The 23,902-nt window shown below is 36.6% G+C and overlaps 1 protein-coding gene across 12 annotated transcripts in view; it reads left to right on the top strand.

The window, feature by feature from the left end:
* Positions 1-23,316, top strand: part of ptprub (protein tyrosine phosphatase receptor type Ub) — a 214,082-nt gene extending 190,766 nt beyond the window's left edge. For all 12 annotated transcript variants that reach the window (XM_083544062.1, XM_083544053.1, XM_083544058.1 and 9 more), the window contains 8 exons: positions 4,582-4,736; positions 5,409-5,544; positions 5,909-6,058; positions 12,875-13,189; positions 14,473-14,598; positions 17,354-17,511; positions 18,185-18,320; positions 18,548-23,316. In XM_083544062.1, coding sequence (XP_083400188.1) covers positions 4,582-4,736; positions 5,409-5,544; positions 5,909-6,058; positions 12,875-13,189; positions 14,473-14,598; positions 17,354-17,511; positions 18,185-18,320; positions 18,548-18,610 — 1,239 coding nt within the window. In that variant the 3' untranslated portion in view covers positions 18,611-23,316. The remainder of the gene's footprint in view (positions 1-4,581; positions 4,737-5,408; positions 5,545-5,908; positions 6,059-12,874; positions 13,190-14,472; positions 14,599-17,353; positions 17,512-18,184; positions 18,321-18,547) is intronic.
* The last annotated feature ends 586 nt before the right edge of the window (positions 23,317-23,902 follow it).

The following is a 23,902-nucleotide window of genomic DNA, read 5'->3' as shown; positions in this document are numbered from 1 at the left end:
ATAGTGGAAGTGGAAGCAAGTCCAGTGTATGAACAGTTTATTTTAATCAATTGGCATACAATCCAAAATCAACAACATAATTCAGATGTGAGTGGGGCAATCAACAAACAACCTAAACTGGGCAAGGCAAGAACAAAGAGCAAGAAACTGAAATGAAATCAGCAAACCAGGGAGACAAGAAAAATGACTTGAGGAAGAAAGCAGCTTGGTGATTGTTAGACAGGTAGAAAGCATTACTCTATGGACATATAGTGGAAACAAAGGAGTATTTAAACACAAACTAATAAACAGGGAAGTGAGAACAGCTGTAATTGGGAATACACATGAACAAAAGGACGAATGATGAGACAGGGGTGGAGACGTAACATAAACACATTTGGCAATAAATACAAGGATGGGTATCCGGAAATGCGCTAGCGCTGCAAGCCAGTTTACTTTACATGAGCTGGCATGCCGTGCTTGACACGAGGGATAATCTCTGACAGTGGGTGTGTCAAAGACTTTATTTATCAGAAGTAAGTGCTCAGTAAATGCAGTAAGATATCAGTAATGCTTATTGGATATAACAAAAAAATACTGTTTTTTAAAAACAGTAAAAGCTTGGTTGAATTGAGAACAGTGTCTTCATCAGTATCCCTAATTGGATAAAATGATAATTGGTGTTCTTGCTTTAACAGTACTGAGTACAGAGTATAAGAAGAAATAGGATTCAAACACAGCTTTGCAAAATGCTAACTTGTATAATATATTCAAAGATATGTTGTTGATTTTTGTGGAAACATGTTTCATCTAATAAACTAGTTGCTGCTCCAGATTGGATTCACTTTCCAATTGCTTCATGTTAAAGCCTTTAGCGTTGATGAGAAATCCACAAAAATTTGTAATTTTTACAGATATTTTTATCATATGTACACTATATGGCCAAAGGCATGTGGACACCTGACCTTCACAGTAGTATGTGTTTGCTGAACATTTCATTCCAAGACTATGGGTATTATTATAGAGAATGTTTCTTCTTGGGTGTTATAACATTCTTGACACTTCTAGGAAAGCCACAAGAGTGTAAAATATTGTACTGGGATGTGTGCTTATTTAGCCATTAAAGCACTGATTGTGAGCTGATGTCAGGCAAGAAGAAATGTTATGTAGTTGCTTTTTCACTTCATCCCAAAGTTGGGGTTGAGGTGCACATTTTGTGCCATGCGCTCAAGCTCATTGAAGGCAAACCATATCTTCATGTAGCTCCCTATGTACACCGAGACATTTTAATGCTGGAACAGGTTATTTGGTTATCCTTATTGCCTCCAGCGAAGGAAATCTGAAAAAAAAAATTGTGTTTCAATTTTATGGCATCAGTTTAATGTTGTAATATATGTGGCAAGGTCCATATATGGGTGTGTGGACAAGTATCTACATTTTGAGCCATATAATGTACCTTGTCCAATGTGAAGAACTTCAAACATGTTTCTGCTATGATGTTTTTTTGTTTGTCAGTGTGGTCAGTCCTGTGTTTAGTTGCTTATGACATGGATCATTTGTTTGTTTTTTCCAGACTAGAACTATTGTGAATAGTGTTTCATGTTGTCCGTGAGGTAGCACACCCTCAAACAGTAAATCCTAAAACCGCCATCACAGCAAACCACTCATCTGGAAAGGGCAGCACTACTGGTCAACCCATCTAATTTATTTATTGGTGGAGAGCTGAAACTCGGTGTATTGGGGCGCGAGCTACCTTAAGCTTTGTTTAGTCAAGCTTTAAAAAAGAAACTTGGTTACATTCCAAAAAAACTTTTTTATTATATATATATATATATATATATATATATATATATATATATATATATATATATATATATATATATATATATATATTGATTTATCTCAGTATTAAATTGTGTGTTATATTGTGTTATATTGTATAGGATTTTATATATATATATATATATATATATATATATATATATATATATATATATATATATATATATATATATATATATATATATATATAATGCACACACATGGGGCAAAACATTACATTGCATGTACTCATCTACAATGCATGAGTTTTTATTGTCAGCACATTAACACCAAACATTCATCTTTAGTGCAAACCCTTTTTTTTTTTTAGTTGCCTTTTTATTAATGTCCTTTTTTTCTTTATGGATTCTTTGAAATTAAATACACCCTAGGGTGTATTGTTAGAAAAATTGTTTTTTGTTGCAAGATTATATTGTCTGTGCAGAACATAATGTATTAGGATATTATGTCCACTTTGCTGTGGAGATAAGTGGCACATTCCAGTTTGTACAAACAAAACAACCCTGGGGTATAGCAATGCTGAAATCAGTGCAGGCTTTCACTCATACGTACAAACATGCAGAATGCTTTATGACATGATAGAGCCAATTAACAGAAATGTTGATCAGTTAATCCAAATGTAAGCCCCTGTTATAGAGCCATAGCACGTATCCAAGGATTCCTTTATGTGACTGGAATAAATAACATTCTGATAATAATTCTTTAGGACTTTTATCAGCAAACTCTGGCTTAAACTAGGCTAAAGGAATTTAAAGTTTACTGAAATAATAATCAAGCTGATTGAAGTTGACTTATGAACATATAGAGCTATAGAGAATGAAAATACAGCCAATAAACTGGGCAAGATTATTTAAACCTGTTTTAGCATTACTTACTTGTACTATATTATATACTATACAATATTACCATCTCTACCTTTTTTATTTAAAGGTTTTTTCTATCTCAGTCAAGCCTTGATTACAATATCACTGTACGTAGTGCAAGCCAAACCAAATCTTTTTCATTACCAAGCCAGACTTACTGCTGTATTACTGCAAATAAATGTTATTATATTTAAGAATATTCTTGAATATTCATTATTCTTGTGAGGGGAAAGAAAAGTAAGTCACATTTCTGTGCAATTGTGTTTTACTTTTTTTTTTTTTAAGCATAGCTATGTTTTCACTGTCAAAACAGTAAGTCTCCAAATAGGCACACCATGGAGTCTAACCATTAAGGAATTCATTCTTTGAAACATCTATGACTGTAAAAAAAAGCTAAAATACACATACACTCATTGTGATTTCTATTAATTTTTTTAAACATGGTTAGATGTCGAGTTACTGTTTGTTACAGATGACAACACTGTGTGTATATCAGATTTTATTGATTTATCTCAGTATTAAATTTTGTGTTATATTGTATAGGATTTTATTTTCGAGGTACCGTTTAGATCTGAAATTGTGGGTTCCTTTTCAGAAAAAGGAGCAAAATATATATAATATAATATATAAAATGCATAAATAATGCAATCAATGAGTGATATTTCAAACTTTACAGTATTGAAGAACACTTGTTATAAGATCATGGGCTGCTCCCCAATGTAAGACAGAGATCCTATTTTATTCAGACTACAGGGTTTCACTGGGGTTCAAATGCAGGGTTATGAGCAATGCAGAAAAATGATTTTGTGTTTTCAAAGTAATTTTATTTCTCTGCTGAAATATCCTTCTATGAAAATACATGTACAAACCTGACAGATCTAACAGATTTTGTGCAAAAATACCCTGGTACTCGCAATTTACGAAGCCCCTGGACCAAAAGGCTCTGATGCAGTAATGATTTTTTTTAAACAGTTTACACTAATAAACAACTGTTTATCAGTTTACAGTACATGTAAATATTTACCCCTTATAAAAACTCATGACATTGACAACCTGTAAATTTCCCTAATGCCATCAGTATATATTATTATAGTATATTATAAGTGTTAGTAACGTTCTCACACACACATATACAACACACTTTCTGTACCTACATTTAAGGCAGAACTGAGGGCTGGATAGAAGCGAACATAGAGGAATTAACTGGGTTTAGCAAATCTCAATCTTCTCTGTCGCGACCCTTTCCTTATGCTGCTGTGTGTAGGTACAGAGCTTATAGGACTTTGATGTGTGCTTTAATAGCATACACTGTGTCCGTCTGTCAATCAGAGTGACTGTTTATTTGAAATGGCTGCGTTTGGGTATAGCTGCACTGGCCACACCCACACAAATAAGCCTTTAAGATTATATATTCATCTCTAGGCTCATATACATTGCTTCTGTACAATAAATTAGATTTAAGCTAGAAAATCTTTAGGTGTTTACATATATTACATTTTATAAACAAGATTTAAATGAAAAGTCTGTAGTAAACACACACTCCAGTTACTGTCATTAATATGACCTGCTTAATGTTACATTGGTTATGAAACGTATACTTATTGTATACTTACGGTGTAGTACTATTGTGTAGTCATATTAGTCTTAAATTTCCTTGTTTTAATTGACTTTTGATCTCAAGGAAAAACAGGTACATATATTTTCTACATAGCTACATATATTTTGTAGTTTCAAATTTGCTGAGAGCAAAAAAGAACACACTTTTGAAAAACTGCTTTCCAGGTCATTTTATTCATTGCATTAGCCTGCTCAAAAAATCTATGTGAACTGATTCAGTTTAGTTTGTTAAGATTCTACAGTTTGTGTAAATGTTGTCTTTTTGTTGTGTGGTTTTCAGAGGGGTTACTCAGCCAAGCATGAGGTGCAGCAGTTCCACTTTATGTCATGGCCAGAGCACGGAGTTCCATACCACGCCACAGGCCTGCTTGCCTTCATTCGACGGGTCAAAAGCTCTACACCAACTGATGCTGGACCTGTGGTGGTCCACTGCAGGTACACGAATACCTGTTGGGTACAACACACATCATACTCATGCTTAGAATTCTCTAGTAACCTTGACCCACACTATGGTTTGGAAAGAGAGAAATGTGTTTAAATACTACACGTTGCAGTTCAAGGGGAATCTTGGAAAATGTTAATGTGACAACACTAAACAATCTGTCAGATCTCAGTTGCGTCACGATTTTTAAATCCCAAGAGCCACTGTGGCCTTCAAACATGGCTGACTCGGACTCCAACTCCCAAAACACCTGCTCACTTTCCCTACTGCAATTACACCTATGCTGAATCACACACAGACGCACACAAACACACACGTCATTGCGATGTATAGGGTTCTGTGTTACTTAGATTGATGACTTTACCAAGCCTTTTGATTATGCTGTTATGATGCATTGTTGCTGACTGTTTTTGTCCTAATTTGTGATTTCGCCTTGCCCAGTTTTGTCTGTCTGTTAATCAACTGACCATTTCCTGTTTTTTTGGACCACATTCCTGTTTCTTGATTTCTTATTTGTTTTTTATAATTAACGTTGCATTTTCTTGAATATGTATTTGTTTTATAACTCATTACATGACACAATCCTAATAGGGTTGACTGCTGGTGTGCCACAGTGTTTGTTTACAGTAGTAGCAAATCACTACTTTACTCTGTTTGTGTGGCAGTATGGGGGCTGGCAGGACAGGCTGCTACATCGTACTGGATGTCATGTTGGACATGGCAGAGTGTGAGGGAGTAGTGGACATTTACAACTGTGTAAAAACTCTCTGTTCCCGTCGCATCAACATGATCCAGACAGAGGTGACACATACAAAAAAAAATCGTTTTGTCTTGTTTTTCTTATTTTAGACCATCCTCTATTTGCATCTGCAAAATGTATTATGCAAATTCGACATTCATTTGGTTGTTTATTACATTTATAAGCATTTACTAGACACTTTAATTAAATAATCTTTTGAAAGTATTTGTTTGTTTCAAGCAATTTATCTTCATGCACAGTGTAATTTGAAACTGCCTGCATGTAGCAATTTACATCTTGCCATGTTATTTCATTTACTTGCGGCCAAGTTAGACATTTTTTTTCTCTTTTTAAGTTCTGCTCTACACTGTCTTAATGCCCACTTTTTCACTTTTTCTCTCCCTCTGTCATTTGTCCTGTTTGCAGGAACAGTACATATTCATTCATGATGCCATCCTGGAAGCATGCCTGTGTGGAGAGACAGCTATACCTGTAAACGAGTTTGCGCTCACATACAAGGAGTTGCTACGGGTAGACTCCCAGAGCAACTCCTCACAACTCCGAGAAGAGTTCCAGGTAAGAAAAATGCTTTTAGTTTCCTTAAACACAAAAGTGCATTTGATATAGATTGTAGATGGACTTTATATAGCACACAGGCTTCAATCAACAGTCTGATTCCTTTTGAGGTAAAATTAAAAGAAATTATTATAAATTATTACTATATCTGTGACATGTTTAAAGAAATAAAAAATGTATTCTCTAAATGATTTTTTTGATCAAATAGCAAAGTACAGCATTTGTGCTAACATTTGCTTTGTCTGTGGAGGGATTTATATATAGGCTCATTAATATCCAAATGCCTAATAAATGTAAATTCTTTAAATGCATTTTTTGAAGGGGTTTGACGTTTTAAATTAATATGCACTAGACTCAGACAGTAGCCTGTATGCTAAGATTCATCGATCAAATGCAATCAAAGTGAAAATAATCAAACAAGTGCAAATCACAGCTCAGAGCCTCTAGTAATAAATGTCAACTGAGCGTAATGTGGCAAGGACATGCACAAAGTGATGGATTATCATACTCAACGACTCACACAGTCATTCTTTAAGCGCAACCCTATGAGGTGCCCCGAGAATTTAAGTTTAACTGATACTTGTCATGTAGGATGAGGACAATCAGATGCAGTCACAGTATATAAGGTTTTATAAAATCACCAGGCAGACAAATCCAAATGAGATTTCATAATTAGAACGGTCAGCCGATCTAATATAATTGCACAACAAACTTGGAATGGCAGCAGGGAACTGAATGTAATACTTTGCAACTAGACAATGGTTATGCAGGGGTATTTAAGAGTAAACTCAAAATAGCTGTAGACAATTGGGACACAATATAGACAGTAAAAAAACATGGCTACATGAACATAGAAAACATGTAAGTACATTACAAGTATGCACTCTGTGAGGGGAATAGTGGCTAATAACTCTTACCGTATTTTTTGGACTATAAGCCGCTACTTTTTTCGCACGTTTTGAACCCCGCATCCTAAACAACCAAGCGGCTTATTTATGGATTTTTTCCTGGGTTTTTCCCGGTTTCACAAACTTCAAGCCGAAAAACTGAGCGACAAAACATTAGACCACTGAAAAAACGCACCTCACCTCATGCACACACCTCACCATTCCAGCACGACGATGACAAAAGATAAACTCCCCAGAGAAATACAGTGGTACCTTGACCTACGAGTTTAATTTGTTCCGTGGACGAGCTCGTATCTCAATTTGCTTGCACATCAAATCATTTTTTCATATTAAAAATACTTAAAATGGCATTAATCGTTCCACCCTCAAAATGACACCCTGTTTTTATGTTTCATGTTATTAAATTAGAAAATACATTTCTAAATAACAAATTTTGTATAAAAACATAATAGAAAGAGAATGTAAAGATATAATAAGCTTTTATTCAGTGAATTTTCCTTGGAGATGAGACAACTTGAGCTAACAAAAAGGCCGGGGTGTGTGTGTGTGTGTGTGTGTGTGTGTGTGTGTGTGGTGTGGAGGGGGGGTAGAGGCGATAAGCGGATGCGGAGGGAAAACTCGTTTTTTACTATCACTCCTGTACACTACGTATCCCTAAACTTTAAAATTTTTACTTTTTCTTCTTTGCTTATCTTAATTTTTGTCACAATCTTTGCTTTCTGGCTTTGCTTCACCATCTAACAGCGGCGTCTGGAGCTCGTACCTCAAAAAAATAACAAAGCAAAAAAATCGACCGAGTGACCGGAAAACTCGTACATTAATGCACTTGTAGGTCAGGGTACCACTGTAGTTGTGAAAGGAAGGAGGAAGACAGTGAACAATGACCTGCTTGGTCGGCTACTGTTTAGATACAAGCCGTTGTAGCGTGTTGAGTCTGGGTAATGGGATAGCTCACTAAAACTCCAGTTGCAACACAAATCATATAAGCACAGACAGGTTTCCAAAACCCGTGCTTTTTTTATTTTTCTTGGCAACAGCGTTATGGGTTAGTCAAAGAAACTTAGAAATGAGCATCAGAAAATAATAAGGACATAATCCTCAGTCTCACACGCACACACACACACAGTAATAGCGGAAGAATGCAGTGGCAGGCTGTTCCCAAAATATCGCTATGCTCCTAATAGAAGTGCAACATATTGCATTTAGTGTCTTTCGTTAAAGCCTGTGTAAAGTTAATTAGTTTTAGTTCATTAGTTTCAGTGTAGACAGGCTTATATAAGGGTGCGCTTTATAGTCGGTACTATTACAAAAACTAGGTTTAGTCCTCCAATGAAGACTACCTTTAACACTTATATTGATTAAATTAGATTGTGTTTAATGTTGTAAGTGTAAACGTAAATAATAGACCCATAGTTAGATTATCACGTGGTTAATGAAAATTATTTAGTCTTTTCCAGTCTTTTTCAGAAGTACTTAAATTACTACTTTCTTAAAAAATATTGCTTTATTAACTAGTTTCTTTCACAACAGAGATTTCAACGGGTTGTATTCTTATCTTCAATGCACCTCTTTGTAGACACTTTAAAGCACTTTTGCAAATCATTCTGCATGAGAGCATGTGACCAATCAAGTCAAGTCAAATCTGGTTTACAGTATTTCTATAGCATTTTTTACAATGGACATTGTCTCAAACAGCTTTACAGAATTTTAGAATTAAGGTTAATGATATGTATTTATCCCTGATGGGCAAGCCATGGTGACTGTGGAAAAAAAAAATGTTATGGCTTAGATGTTATGAGGAGGAAACCTTGAGAGGAAACAGACTCAAAAGTGGAACCCCTTCATCATTCGGGGGATATCATGAGTGTGATTATAAATCTTAAAAACAATACAGAACACTGGAGAGTGAGAAGTAACATGGGCACCAGAATGTAAGATTGAGTAATGTCCTTTCTACAGTCTTATACTGTCATTTGAGGTTATAGAACCTGGAACTACTGAGCAACTCATAAAATAGCTCAACATTTTAGATCATTATAGATCCAACACCAGCTTCTTAATGCCAGAGCCTTTAAACACTCAAAGAGGTCCAATGTCCAAACACTACATGGAGTGGAATCCATAAATTACATACATGTAAATGTAGAATATAGAACTATAGACAATGATTATTATTCTTTCTCTTTTTAATGCACTCGTTTACCTAAATTTTTTTTTACCAACCAAATTCTCATACCATCCCAGGCAGTTTTTGTCTTGTCACTGTTGGTCCCAATAGGGGACATCTAATGTCAAAAGCACTATATAAACAGAACAGGGTGTTTGCACTTCACTGACGATGTAGCCTGGGCCAAGTGCATGTGTAAAGAGATAATAGGACAGCTATTTGGTTCATTACTAATGCATGCTATTGCATTTTTTATTTTATACTACTGGGCTGTGCTTTTTTTATTTGCATTGCAGTGTGGAATAGTAATCTTTCAGTGTCCAGGCTTTTGTAAATTGTACAGGGCCGTTGATTTGCAAGGAAATTATTATTCAGAGCTTTGAGCCAAGGACTCAGTCATAATGACTCACCAATATTTTCTGAAAATTGTCCATGCACTTAGCAATCATATCTGAGCCCGAGTGCAAGCCTGCAGTCTGCAGATGGGTATTTATATAACATTTACAAAAAAGGAAATATAAATAAACTTAAGGATTCATCTAAGCACATGTTTGTGGAGCCAGTGTCTGTACTGGCTAATAATGTCTCATACATTTTGCTTTTAGTGACTTTTATATAAACATACATCAACACAGAAGAAAAATATATATACGTACACATCAATCAGGCATAACATTATGGCATTAAATGGCCATTTTTCCTTATTCGAACACTTCCACTTTGAGGACAGAATGTTCACCTGCTGCCTAATATATCCCACATACTTACAGGTGCCATGATGAAGAGATAAGCAGTGTTGATTAAATACCGGTCATAATGTTATATGGTAATAATGTCTGGTCGCTATATTTGTACAGTAGATGTAGTAGCACAAACAAGGCTATTGGCTCTGTACTCAACCCTTCTATACGTTGAAAACCATTCCAGGTGACTACCTTGTCAATCCCCAATCTCTCTCTGTCTCTCTTTGTCTCTCTTTGTCTCTCTCTCTCTCTCTCTCTCTCTCTCTCTCTCTCTCTCTCTCTCTCTCTCTCTCTCTCTATACATAATACGTGTGCATAAGTGATAATTGAACATGTCAAAACTGTGTTTAAAGTGTAAATATATTTTGTGTGAGCACCACTGTTATCTAGCTCTGCACTAATTCTCCTGGGCATGGAATTCACCAGAGCTGCACAGGTTGTCTTTAACTGTTTGTGGGCTTTCTTGTGAGCCAGCTTCAAAAGAGGTTTTCTTCTGGGAAGACTTCTTCTATGCAAACCAGCAAACCAGACCTTTCACTTCTGCAACCTCTAAAGCAAAACTGGCAGCATTCATGCATTTGTTTATTTGAAGCAGCTTCTGCACCTGACGCACAGCATGAGGACTCAACCCTTGCGATGCCTGTTCCGAGTGGAACCCGTCTTGGAAAACTGTATGACCCTGGCCATTGACTGACTCAGTTTCAGGTTTTTACTGATCCTCTTATAGACTAGGCCATCTTTGTGGAGAGCAACAATTCTAATTCTCAAATCGACAAAAGGTTATTTGCTATGAGGTGCCATGTTGAACAGTGGTCAGTATGAGAGAATTGTGCTCAAAGCACCACATTTTAACTAATATAAGATACACAAATATATATGGTCCTGTCAAGCAGACAAAAACATGAACATCATGAGAAGGACATGTGGCTTTGCATGGTTAAGTGACGTACAGCTATCACTTAGGGTGTACTCTCACTTTTGTTACTAGTTATTTTAGCAATATGTACATGGCTGTATGTTGAGTTATTTTCAGAGGACAATACTGCTAAATCTGTACTGCTATACAAGCTGCACATTAACCACTCTTAAATATATTTAAGTTTAATTCCTTTAGTATAGTCCCTTGAGAAAATATACTAAAATGGTTGCTGAAATGTGAGGGCTGTACTCTCTCTGACTATGACTTTCTTCAGAAATAACAGCACTTTTCCATTTCTGATGGTGTTTTTATTTTTATTTTTGCCTACTTTTTTATTTAAAATCAGATTAAAGGCACATTTTTGTGTGGTCTCAAATTTAATTTAAATTACATTTTGGGACATATTTGTATTTTTTTATTTTTTCAAGGGCGAAAAACCTTTATATTGCCCACACTATTCAGACATACACTTGCACAGTTTCTATGACATCCAAAGCATTTATAAAAAATTATTGGTAAAATGTTCCTGACAGCACAGACAAACAGTACATTTTAAAATTCTTAATATGTGTGATTTATTTAGGCTTAAAGTCTTTTATACTGTCTGCTAAACTGGCAAAGTTTATGATAAGCAACAGAATCTGTGTGCAAATTGCATTAAATTGCATGCATCTTGAAGCGACTGTAGTGCATTTATGAACTTTTTTGGGCATGAAATAATGGCTGACCAAAATAATCCAAGCATTTATTTATTAGGTTGCCAGTTTAAATTGTCCACTTAAATATGGTCCTTCCTATAAAAATAGCAAGAACTATTTGCAGTTAAGTTTATGTTGGTGTGAATGCCTGCTCAAATAGCTTTAAAGAGAGGATGTTGAATAATGGTTGAGTGATTATACTATTGGTTGTGCAAAAGATATTTCGCAGATTAGCATGCATGAATAGGTCATAACCAAATCTTTGTTAGCCTTTTATCAATTTTCTTTCTGGTATAAAGCAGAACTGTAGATAAGTAAACACTACTACTTAGTTTTTTTATGCAAACCTCTCCATTTAACTTTTAAAGTGCATTTTGTTATAGTCCATATGAGTTATAGCACATTTATCGCCGTGTGCTTTCTGGCTTTAATAGAGGGAACATGCACAGGAACGTGTTGGATAAGTAAGGGCTGACTGCTGTTTGATGGCAGGGTGTTGTACATGCTTTGATCCAGCAAAGCTATCTCACTGGCACTCACACTGGCACCTTTTGCCTCATTCTGAATCTGTAAAAATGTTTGGTTGTGCAGGTAGAGAGTTTTTATTTATTACATACCGTAGGTTTTATATTCATATATTTTTTATATATATATATATATTTACACGATTCGTTAGAGTGTATTGTTTTCTACATATCAACAACAGGCAAGAATTTGCACACAGACCCTGGTTAAGCAGTGTTACCATTCTAGTGGTGCTTTTTTTCTGATGAAATCATAACATTCCTATTAATTATGTATGAAGCTGGCCTGATTTCCAGTTTTTGTTCAATAATTTCAGCTGTGCTGTTTACAAGTAAAGTGAAATGCTTTTTAAAGTCAAATCAGAAAGCTGCATTCAGCGTAAGGCCCCATCTGCAGAGGCCAGATGTACGACGCGGCTTGTGTGAAGTGTAAATCAACCTAATCGACCCAATGGCAATGAGCTGCTCTCATCCCTTCTGTATTGCTGCTTTTCCGCATCAAGGTTGTGTTTTCTTATTCATTTTCATTTCTTTTCTTTCTCCGCCCTCATTGTATGTTAGCTCTTAGGCGTCGTGATTCCCCTTGTGCGCGTCTAGCCATCTTCATTATTCCTCTCCACATTTTATTATCACTGCCATTCTTCCTCCTCTCTGTGCTCTCCTCTCCCAGACATATTAATCATTTATTTTAGATTCTCAGCCATATAAAAAAAATCTTGTTTTGAATAATGCAAATTCACACACCTGACAGTCAAAGATAAACCAAAGTCATGAACAAATAATGAGGTGAATACAACGTGTGATAATGTGTACCTGTGCAGTTGACGTGACTGCTGTTGTATATGTTTTTTTCTTAGACCCTGAACTCTGTGACACCTCACCTGGATGTAGAAGAGTGCAGCATTGCACTGTTACCACGGAACCGTGAGAAGAATCGCAGTATGGATGTTTTGCCCCCAGACCGTGCTCTGGCCTTCCTGGTTACCACAGAGGGCGAGAGTAACAACTATATCAATGCGGCTCTGACTGACAGCTTCCATCGGCCAGCAGCCTTCATAGTGACACCCCATCCCCTGCCTGGGACAACCACTGACTTCTGGAGGCTGGTGTTTGACTATGGATGCACCTCTATCATCATGCTCAACCAGCTCAACCAGTCAAACTCAGCCTGGGTGGGTTCCTTCAATATGGCTATACTGTCTATCTATTGATAGATAGATAGAAAGAACTTAGTGCCATTAGACAATACAGGTATTTGGCATAGAATGCAGTTTCATCCACCAGAAGTGCCGAATGCACTAGGCAAATGAACAAAGTGCAGTTCAATATGTAAAAATAATATACAGTAAATAAATATAAAATTTTTAATGTACAGTGAATATGCTGAGTAATATTTTAATGTCCCAATATTCTTTTTTTTTTTTTTCAATTACAGTCCTGTTTCTGCCCCTGTCCTCTCACTGCTTTGTTACTCAATTGTGTTCATCTGTTCTGTGTTAGTCCATGGTTACCATGCTTTTCTACAAATTGTGCACTTCACAATACACAATAATATGTATCCTTTCTCTCACCACACACTACATAATGAAGCAGAAAGACAATTGGCAGAGTGTTTAAGACCTTCTGCTCTCATTTGACTAAAATGATGTTAAAGGTTTTTCTTCTGCTCCAGATGGAGTTTTGCTTTGTTTGCTCTAATTGCTAGAGTCTTAGCATGCTCTCTCACTTCATTGTCTTCTGGTCTTGGTGTGTGTTATTACTGAGCCATTTGCTTTGTGTCATTCAGTCTCCCATTCACTTCATTTTACACTTGAGTGGATTAAGGCTTATAGCCTCTCTCTATTTTATTTCTTCAGGTTTTTTTTTTTTTACTGTATCTCATTCCCTCTTTTCTACTTTGTTCCTACTCTTTCTTCTTTTCTTTGGCTTATTTTCTCCCTTGCTTAGTACCTTTTCCTATGTATCATTCTTTCTTCATCCCCCCCTCTCTCTCTCTGCAGTCCGTTTGTATTAATAGTTGCTTCTTTAGTTGCCAGTGTCACAACTTTAATACTGTTCAGTCTCTGAAGACAGTAATCCGTGTATTATCTCTCTTTCCACCGTCATCTCATTACGACATGTCTACCCCTCCTTTTTCTTTCCCTCTGTCTCATTCACTGTGTCTCATTAGGCTGCAAGCCCTGCAGGCATTTCAAAATACCGTTTCAACTGCTTATTGTACTGTTTACTTTCCGGATGCTTCTAAAATTTTCTCAGTGTCTCAAATGTGTAGACGTTTTCTTTTTTCTGTTCTGTTCTAAACCTGGGGATATGACTAAAAAAATGACCCATTTTTCTTGAGTGGCACTTGACCTTCAAAAAAAACAATTCCTCTCTCCAAATAGATTCTAGTGCTTGTCAAAATTTGTATCCTCTTTTTTATTCTCTCTGTCTCTTCTTTCTTATTTTTTTTTAGCCTTGTATGCAATACTGGCCCGAGCCTGGTCTTCAGCAGTATGGCCCTATGCAGGTGGAGTTTCTCTCCATGTCTACTGATGAAGATGTAATCACTCGCCTCTTCCGGATTACAAATGTCTCAAGGGTAGGTTTTAACCTATAGACACTACATGCATGTCCATGCAAATTTCACAATGTTTGTTAAAAAGAGCAACATCTCTTTATGATACGCCATAAAAAAATATGTAAAAATGAAATTGTTCCTGTATCAGTAACTCTATTATATTTTATCCAAAAAAGACATTTCAATGTGCGTGATATGCACGGTAGAACTGACATGGCACTGAAATGTGTTCAGGCCTCTTCAGGCTGTTTTATATTGTAGATAAATAAGAAAAATGGCCATGAAAACCTCAGCAAATGAAGATCATGTTGCATAAGACATGGATGATCTTTGAATTCTTAATTTGAGAAAAAATACCAATTTATTTTAGAATTGCATGACAATAACAATGAATTGCTCAAATTATAATAAGATATTATTTCATATTTACACTGGAAAATCTTTCTACAATAGCTATAAAAAGTAAAGTAAATAAACATTTATCATGCCTAACACGAGCCACGCACTAGCAAGCTGAGGTTTTGTAAGCCAGTATGAAATCCACAAAAGGTCAAACTTTTCAATTTCTCCCAGATCATCACTGGGACGAAGGCTATCTTCTTCTGTTTTCCCAGGGGCACATCATACCGCTCTTTATCCAGCAGAAGTGTATTATAGATACTCTTTCTGCATGTCCTGCCTTAAGTGTTCATAAAAAGCATATAATTTTTTCAGGTGGAAGCTATAATGTGTGGCAAATGAGAAACAGGAAGTGCAGGAAATATGAAAAAAGATAATGACTTGGCTCTCAAACACAAACAAAATAGACAGTGTTAGATAGTATTCTTGCTTGTGCAGTGTGTACTGTATCTGTCAAGAAGATGTCTGTGTGCTGTAGGAGCTGGGATATGGTATAGGTCAGTCCATATCTGTGAGAGCTTTTCTGACTGTCTGAATGACAAGCGGCAGATTAGTGACACACCCTGTCATGTGATACAGTATATCTGCTGTCATCCTCCACACCTTAACACATCTCGCACTGTCACACCAGCTTAGAGACCGTGACTCCGCCTCTAGGGGCCACATGTACAAGGCTGTTTGTGTTTGCTTTTTTTTTTTTTTTAAGTGTAATTAAGCCACATTTAACACTAAACAAACTTGCTTGTTATGTGCAAAACTGGTGTACAAGCTGAAGTACACAGTTTATGTGTTTTTATCTAGATACAGTGGGCTTCTATTGCTCATGCATATGTTTTTGTGGGAGGAGTGCACAGAAAGTGGGATGTCAGCACAATTGATGGGTGGAGAAATCAAGTGTGGTTGATTTCCATATGCTGTTCGAATTACTATGCAGTAAACAAATTTGCCTGTTTTTATCCTTTTCCCAAATCTATGTGGAAACGTTCCTAAATTATGTATACATGCAGAAGGCCTAAACACATTTCAGCCAGGTGCATGTTTTGCCACTGATACCTTTATTAAAAATTGAATTTTATTAATGCAAGCAAACACAATTAATAACAAAACGCATTATAATATGAGACAATTTCGGTCAAACTGTGTGTTATAATACTGATTCCAAATATGAAACAATTTTTTCTGCCAATTGTGTTCATAGAACAACCATCATGAAATCCGACATCAAATGCCGTACAACTGACAAAATTCTACACTAAAAACAATTTTTTCACACTCCTAATTTTCAGGCCTTCCAGAGCCCAAATTCACCCACATACCAATGGAATACAGACTTAATTACTCATCAAAAAGAGTAACTAGCATATCAGCTATTTTAATTCCCCCCAGACAGAGCTCTGGTTCAGCCACATAAGTCTTTATTTAGTAAGAACTTTATTTATTAAACAGATTTTTCTTCTTCTGTCATCTAGTACTTTTTCCCCTTCAAGGTCCCAAGCTTTTTCATGACGTTTTTACAGTGCTTGACCATTTTTGCCATTTCACTGTGGCTTTTACACTGCAATTTGCACCACTCACAGACTGCACTTAGTAATGGTCCTAGGTTCAGTTTGCGTCATCAGCTACAGCCATAGGAAACTGAATGTTAATGTCAGACATATTGCAATTGTAATTTAAGCCCACACTGAGTCATACATACATGTGTACCTAAGTCACGCCTCTCAGTCCACATACTTTGTATTTCTTCTTACTTTTTTATTTAAAAAGCCTTAGACAAAAATTACTGTACAAATTGGTACTTTTGTTCTACTCTTAAAGGCACAAAGGCAGTGTTTATGTCTAGAAATGTGCTTAAAATAAAGGTGCATTCACCTGGTGAACAAGTATACAGACATACCCAAACGACAAAGAGCTTTAACACACACCCCAAAGTTTACATGTGTGAAGCAAAAAGAAACTTTTACTAATGCAGTGTCTAGAGAAAGTGCTTTTCATCTGCCTTTTCTATCTTGTCTAACCGCCTCTCATTGTTATATAACTGCTGAAATTAATTTTCTATCAGCTCACTGAGCATTATTCACTGTGCCTGTATAGACAGGCTAGGTTCCCTTTGCTAGGTTCTTTGGGGTGCCATAGATCTAGATATTAATACTGCTTGTGTTTTGGGGCAGAGGACTGAGTAAATCAGAGCATGTGTGTCCTTCTCCAATGCAGTTCTTCCCTACAGACTCATTCATCACAACTCAGACCCTGCTGACTAAGCATTCCAGAGAGCTGAACATGGGGATTAGCTCTGGGCTCTGGCATACATACTCATAAACAGACCCACAAATTTATAAGGGATGATATATTACAGTCCTTTTCTCTTGTCTATGGTTAGCTACAGGAGGGTCATTTGGTGGTGTGCCAGTTCCAGTTCCTGCGCTGGTCAGCGTATCGAGATGTCCCAGACTCCAAGAAGGCCTTCCTTAACCTGCTCGCCCATGTGCAGAAGTGGCAAAGGGAGTGTGGTGATGGTCGCACTGTGGTCCACTGCCTGTGAGTCAACCCACATGCACACACAGTACAGATTGCTGCCTACTTTTCATTTGTAGTGCAAATTGGCAGTTTTTTAGGTTTGGAATAAATATCACTAAAACACACATATACAGTTATGGTCATAAAACATCAAACGGAAAATCTTTCCACATGCACTCATGCAGGCAAGGTACTCACATTGCATATAAACAAATGCTCCATGGGGAGAAAGAGTTGTTTGCGCCTACAGGCATGTGCTGCTTTTCAGCCTCGGCCCAGAAAGGCACATCATTCAGAGTTGTCACACAGCGTTATTCCCTGCTAGCAGGGGGAAAGAGATTATGGAGATGAAATCAATTACGTTCTAATACAGAATACAGTAGCCTCCCTCAGCAGTGTATCCAGAGCTGCCAAGACTCTGACTGTGATTGATTACACCACCATCACCTCATCTGTCTACAGCCACACCTCCACTCGCTCTCTTCCACTAGCTGACTGAATACTGTTTGTTTAGGACATCTGGATAGAAATGTACTGTAAGATGCTAAATGGAAAAAGGATATTAGTGGTCACGAATTTAAAGCATATCACGTACAGTGCATTATTATGTCTACTGCAATGTTTTGCAAACACATAGTGCATGTGTATCTGTACAGTTAACATTAGCTATATGTTTTTTTGCTGTTGTGTACAGCAATGGAGGTGGGCGTAGTGGCACATTTTGTGCATGCACCATTCTGATGGAGATGATCCAGTACCAAAACTTTGTGGATGTTTTCTATGCCGCCAAAACGCTGCGAAACGCCAAGCCCAACATGGTAGAGTCGCTGGTAAGTGATCGAAACCGTGAAACTGAGCAAGCTCAGCAGAATTCTTAATCTCCATTGACTTTTACATGGCTAAATGAGAGCTTATATATTTGATTCACTTATAGGCAGGTTTGGATAAATTAAAAAAGCAAGATTAAAAAATATATATTTTTTCTTTTAACAAATTACTGTTATTTTCAGCAGTACACTGACTCATCAATATTTGTGTTTGTGTGTGATTCTCCTAGGAGCAGTACCGCTTCTGTTATGACCTGGTGATGGAATATTTGGAGTGTATGGACCTCAGATAGCAACATATCTCATCTGTCCTCTAAATAAAGAGGAGGACTGCTGACAGATTCACTCTTTCTATCTCTTTCTATCTCTTTCTATTTCGTTCCATCTCTTTCTCTTCCTTTCCCTTTTGTCAGCTTACTCACCTCAAAATTCTTACCTGCAAGGGAAAGAGCAGAAAATAAACATGTGAGAAGAAGCTTTTTGCCTTTTTCGCCCAGAATGTCTAGATGTGGTGGACCATCCATGTCCTAGTTGTTTGTGGTTTCGTGTTGTTTTGTCAGCATCTTTTTCCCTCCTCTTCCCCCCTGAACTGTGAGCAATCCACCCAAAATAACTCAAAGCCAGCTCTGATACCGAGTGAGAGCGTATCTTGACTTCATTTCCTGATAGTGTGACCTGTGTTTTGTTTTCTACTGTGCTGGGAATGCTCAAAGACAGGAAGTGTCCCTAGTTGGCTGAACCGAGGAAAAAAAAAAAATGATGCTTGGATGTGTTCTTCTTATGTGCAGTACACCAGAGTGAGACATCTGAGCCATGGTCTGGAAGATCAAAAAGAAGCAAACAAACAAACACACACATGAACAGACACATTCAATTTTTTTCTGTGTTCCCAGAACATTGAATCTGCAGCCAGCTCTTCATTATTTCAGCTGACAGTGCATTACAATGGCTGCATTTTTACTAAAGAGCCTTGGACATCCATTTTATAATAAGGTGTCTGGACTGCATTATTCAATCCCAGTATTGTACTGGGTTGGACTGTCTACAATTGGGCCAATAAGGATGCATCACATTGGTCTAGGAGTGGTCTAGGAGAGTGTTGTTCTTTACAATACTGCATTCAGTGTCACCGACTGAAAAGAGAGCTGTCATAAATGTGACGGCTTTAATATCCTGCAGTGGCTCAGTTTTTTTTGTTTTTTTGGGTTTCTCACTCGTACATAAATCTAATGTCTGCAGGTGTTCTGTTCTGTTGGCATTCTGAGGGCATTGATCAGACAAAAAGTGGTTTCCAGGTTAACCCTGACATGTGCCCTCAAATATCTTAACAAGAGAAGTGCTAATGGAGATTTACAGTTGCAGAGGCTGCAGAAAGGGCAAACCTGAACTGGAAAAACAGTGGCGCAATGATACATAGGATGTCAACCAGAGCCAATTTCTAACATTTTTTTTTACTTTGACTTGTATTTGTCAATTGGTTGCTGTTAACCAGTTTCTTAGACCAATGTTGCTGTCTAAGAATTTAACTGATGCAACATCTTGGACTTTAATTAGCAATTTCCAGAGTTGACCCTGGTTACCTAATTCAACCTACATCCATATATGTGTATATGTGTATGGAACAAATGCAGGTAAATTCTGAAAATGATAAGACACTAGAAAGCTCATCTGATAGGTCAGAACATAAACAATGATTTAATAATACAGTGCATCTGAAAACAATTCAGTGTTTTACTTTTTCCACATTTTATGTTACAGCTTTATTCCAAAATGGATTAAATTAATTATTTTCCTCAAAGTTCTACAAACAATACCCCATAATGACAATGTGAAAGAAGCTTGTTTGAAATCTTTGCAGATGTATAAAAAAAATAATAAAAAATCACATGTACACTCAAAATAAATCTCAGGTGCATCCTGTTTCCACTGATCATCCTTGAGATGTTTCTACAACTTGATTGGAGTCCATCTGTGGTAAATTAAGTTAATTGGACATGATTTGAAAGGCACACACCTGTCTATATAAGGTCTAACAGCTAACAGGGCATGTCAGAGCACAAATCAAGCCATAAAGTCCAAAGAATTGTCTGTAGACTGCGGACACATGATTGTATCAAGGCACAGATCTGGGGAAGGGTACAAATAATTTTCTGCAGCATTTAAGGTCCCATTAAGCACAGTGGCCTCAATCATCTGTAATGAAGTTTTGAACCACCAGGACTCTTTCTGAGTGATCGCGGGAGAAGGGCCTTAGTAAGGGATGTGACCAAGAACCCGATGGTCACTCAACCACCTCTGCACCACTCCACCAATCATGCCTGTATGGAATAGTGGCCAGACAGAAGCCACTACTCATGCATGAAGCGTCATGTCTGAGGAAACCAGGCATCGCTCATGAAGGAAGGACGTTGTTTCATTTCACTGTGTACTGCATCAGCTATATATGGTTGAAATGACAATAAGCACACAGCCAGGATAACAAAGGCGTGGTTACAGGACAACTCTGTGACTGTCCTTCAGTGGCCCAGCCAGAGCCCAGACTTGAACCCGATTGAACATCTCTGGAAATGGCTATGCACCCATGATCCCTATCCAACCTGATAGAGTTTGAGAGGTTCTGCAACAAATAATGAAAGAAAAATTTCCAAAAATAGGGAGCCAAACTTGTAGCATCATACTCAAAAAGACTTGAGGCTGTAATTGGTGCCGAAGGTGCAAAGTATTGAGCAAAGACTGTGAATACTTGTGCACATGTGATTTTTTTCCGGTTTTTATTTTTAAAATATTGCAAAGATTCCAACAAACTTCTTTAACATTGTCATTATGGGGTAGTGTTTGTAGTTTTTTTAAGGAAAATAATGAATTTAATCCATTTTGGAATGAGCTGTAACAAAACAAATTGTGAAAAAAGTAAAGCACTGTAAATACTTTTTAGATGCACTGTATATTTAATTAATTATTTCCTAAAGCACCAAACAGTCAATAAGATAAATGTAAATTATTCTTATCCAATTACTGTGCACAAGCATTGCTTAAGAATAATAGTGTATAAATAGTCACACTATTTTTTTCAATCAAGAAAAATTTACTTTTTAAATATCAATATTTAAATCAGATATACACACACTCACAGTGTGAATTTTATTTATATTTAATGAGATGATACTTACACTATCACTATTGATACTCACACTAACACTATTTTGACCATGCAGGCCAAGTGAAACCATCATTGCTACTACTATATATCTGATTGTGTGCAAGCTGCAGAGCTACAGCTGAACCCCAAATCCATCTGAACTGAAATCGATTGGTCACTGCTGCTACTCTTTGAAGTCTAGTGCTGTGTTGAATATTATACATCATATACATGCAGCACCCCAATCGGATCTAGCTACATATGGTTGGAAAGGTTGTTAGCAATCCCACTGCATTAAATCTTGTCATTTTGCAAGACTTGGTTTGCAAACATTTCTGAAAAAGTGAGATGCTGTCTTAAGATAATATTGGCATTAATGGGAGCAAGGACTAATCTAGACACTGTCATATTCTATTCAAATCTGTAGATAGTCATCACACTGAATTGCTCTATTGCTCTATTTTACATTATCCATTAATACAAACCCAATTCAAACCCAATTTAACAAATTGATAGGTCTGGACATGACTGTCTCATTATCCTAAAAGTGGTGAGGAAAGTAAATGCTGTTTGAGTTAATAGGAAATGAATAAATGATAAAAGATGCTGGAATCTATAAATAGGAAAAGAATGTTGAATATATAGAGACTATTAAATGATACATAAATTAGTAGTATATTCATATATATTTTATTGCCTGACTATTTAATTTACTTAATTGACAAAAATGTTTTTTAAACTTTTTTTTTTTATATTTAGTTATATAGCCTAATATTCATACTATATAATGATTGATTTTTATACATGCACATTTCCATAAGACTCAAACTAATTTTGTCGGAACATATACACACACCTTTCAAATATTGCTTTAACTGTAGAGCTTTTAAAAAAGTCATATCAGAGAATTATCAGATTAATTGTCATAAAAAAACACACACAAGACTTTAGTGCAGCTGTTATTTAGTTTTTATAGCTGTGCATATGTCCTTCCAGATGTTGGGCTTTGGAGGTGACGCTGAGTGACAGTCTCTCTAGCCAATGGCATCTAGCACAGTCCAAATTTCCAAGCCAACAAGCTGGTTTACAGAGTCATGGGAATCCACTGAATGGCCTGACAGATGGAACAGTTTATAATAAGAACAAGTTATTGAGGGCTCATACAGAAAATATTCTTTTACGACTCTGAACTTTGTGTGAAAGTGCCTGGACCCTTATATTGGAAATGAAGAGTATATGTACATATGGATGTATATTTGTTAATGTAATTAGTATGTGAATAAACCAATATGTGCTTGGCCACATTTAAAAGTAAATGCTAAAAAAAAAAAGCTGAATGTATTGTACTGTATATTAACTTTTGATTCATTAATGTGCCACCAATGATATGATGCATATAGCGCCTGCTGTGGAGATCCAACAAGAGCCACATGAAACTCCTCCCTGAATCCCAAATGTAGCCATCCCAGTCAGCATAACACTGAATTCTTTCATTCTGTCTCATACAGTATTAAAGTCATATTTGCCATTTCATTTGTTCTTTTGTACAGCATGTTGTTCAATGGTCCAGTGTGCTTATTCAGACAGCGTGGAAAAACAATGGACTTTTGGCATCTAGTCTGCTATGGAAACAGCCTATGGGTAGTTTCTTCCATGTTGTTTATGATTATTTTTCCTCTTTTTTGTAAGTGTTTGTGTATGGTACTGAATGGACTGAAAAGAATATTGTGTTTTTTGACCATGTATCGTGGGTTTGCAGGGGGACATGGAAGCAGATATGACATATGAGGGTTGGAGGTTTTTTTTTGTCTTTAAAAGAAGATGAATAAAAGGTTCTACAATGGAATTTACTCATCCAAATGATGCTGGTATATATTTTATCATTTTTTTATATCTGGTTTTTCTTTTTTTTTATTGGCATTTGAAATTAATTTGATACCAATAATAATCACAGCTTTTAACAGCAGTGTTTATTAAGAAATAGGCCAATGTGCCATACAAATATTGTCTCTCATGTCAGAACCAGCTCTGAAGGACATGTCATACATCTCCTTCATGGAAAGAATTAGTAAGTAAGAGCTCATATATGAATATGACCTAGACGACCTACAGAATTAGATCTTTGAGATTTCTGTGACCATGGTGTCACTTTTCCTTTCTTCCCTTTTCCCATGTTGCCTCCTTTTTTAGCATCCCTTCACCTTTTTCTCTATTCTTCTTCTGTTGTGGCTGCCATACGTTACTGATTTCCCCCTCTCTGTGTGCACAGCAATCTGTAGCCATTGTGTTTCTGAATAATTATGTAGGCCTGCAAAATGATCCAGTGTTTAAGGAGAACAACTTGCATGATTAATTGAAGAACAAGACTCCCCCTGTCAGCTGCTTCTAACAGCTCCAGAGCACAAATCTTGTTTTCTTGTGTTCACATTTTATACAGGATTTAAAA

Source organism: Silurus aristotelis (assembly GCF_946808225.1).
Source record: "Silurus aristotelis genome assembly, chromosome: 1".
Lineage (NCBI taxonomy): Eukaryota > Metazoa > Chordata > Actinopteri > Siluriformes > Siluridae > Silurus > Silurus aristotelis.
The sequence above is the reverse complement of the archived record's forward strand: the minus strand, read 5'-3'. Positions and strand labels throughout refer to the sequence as shown.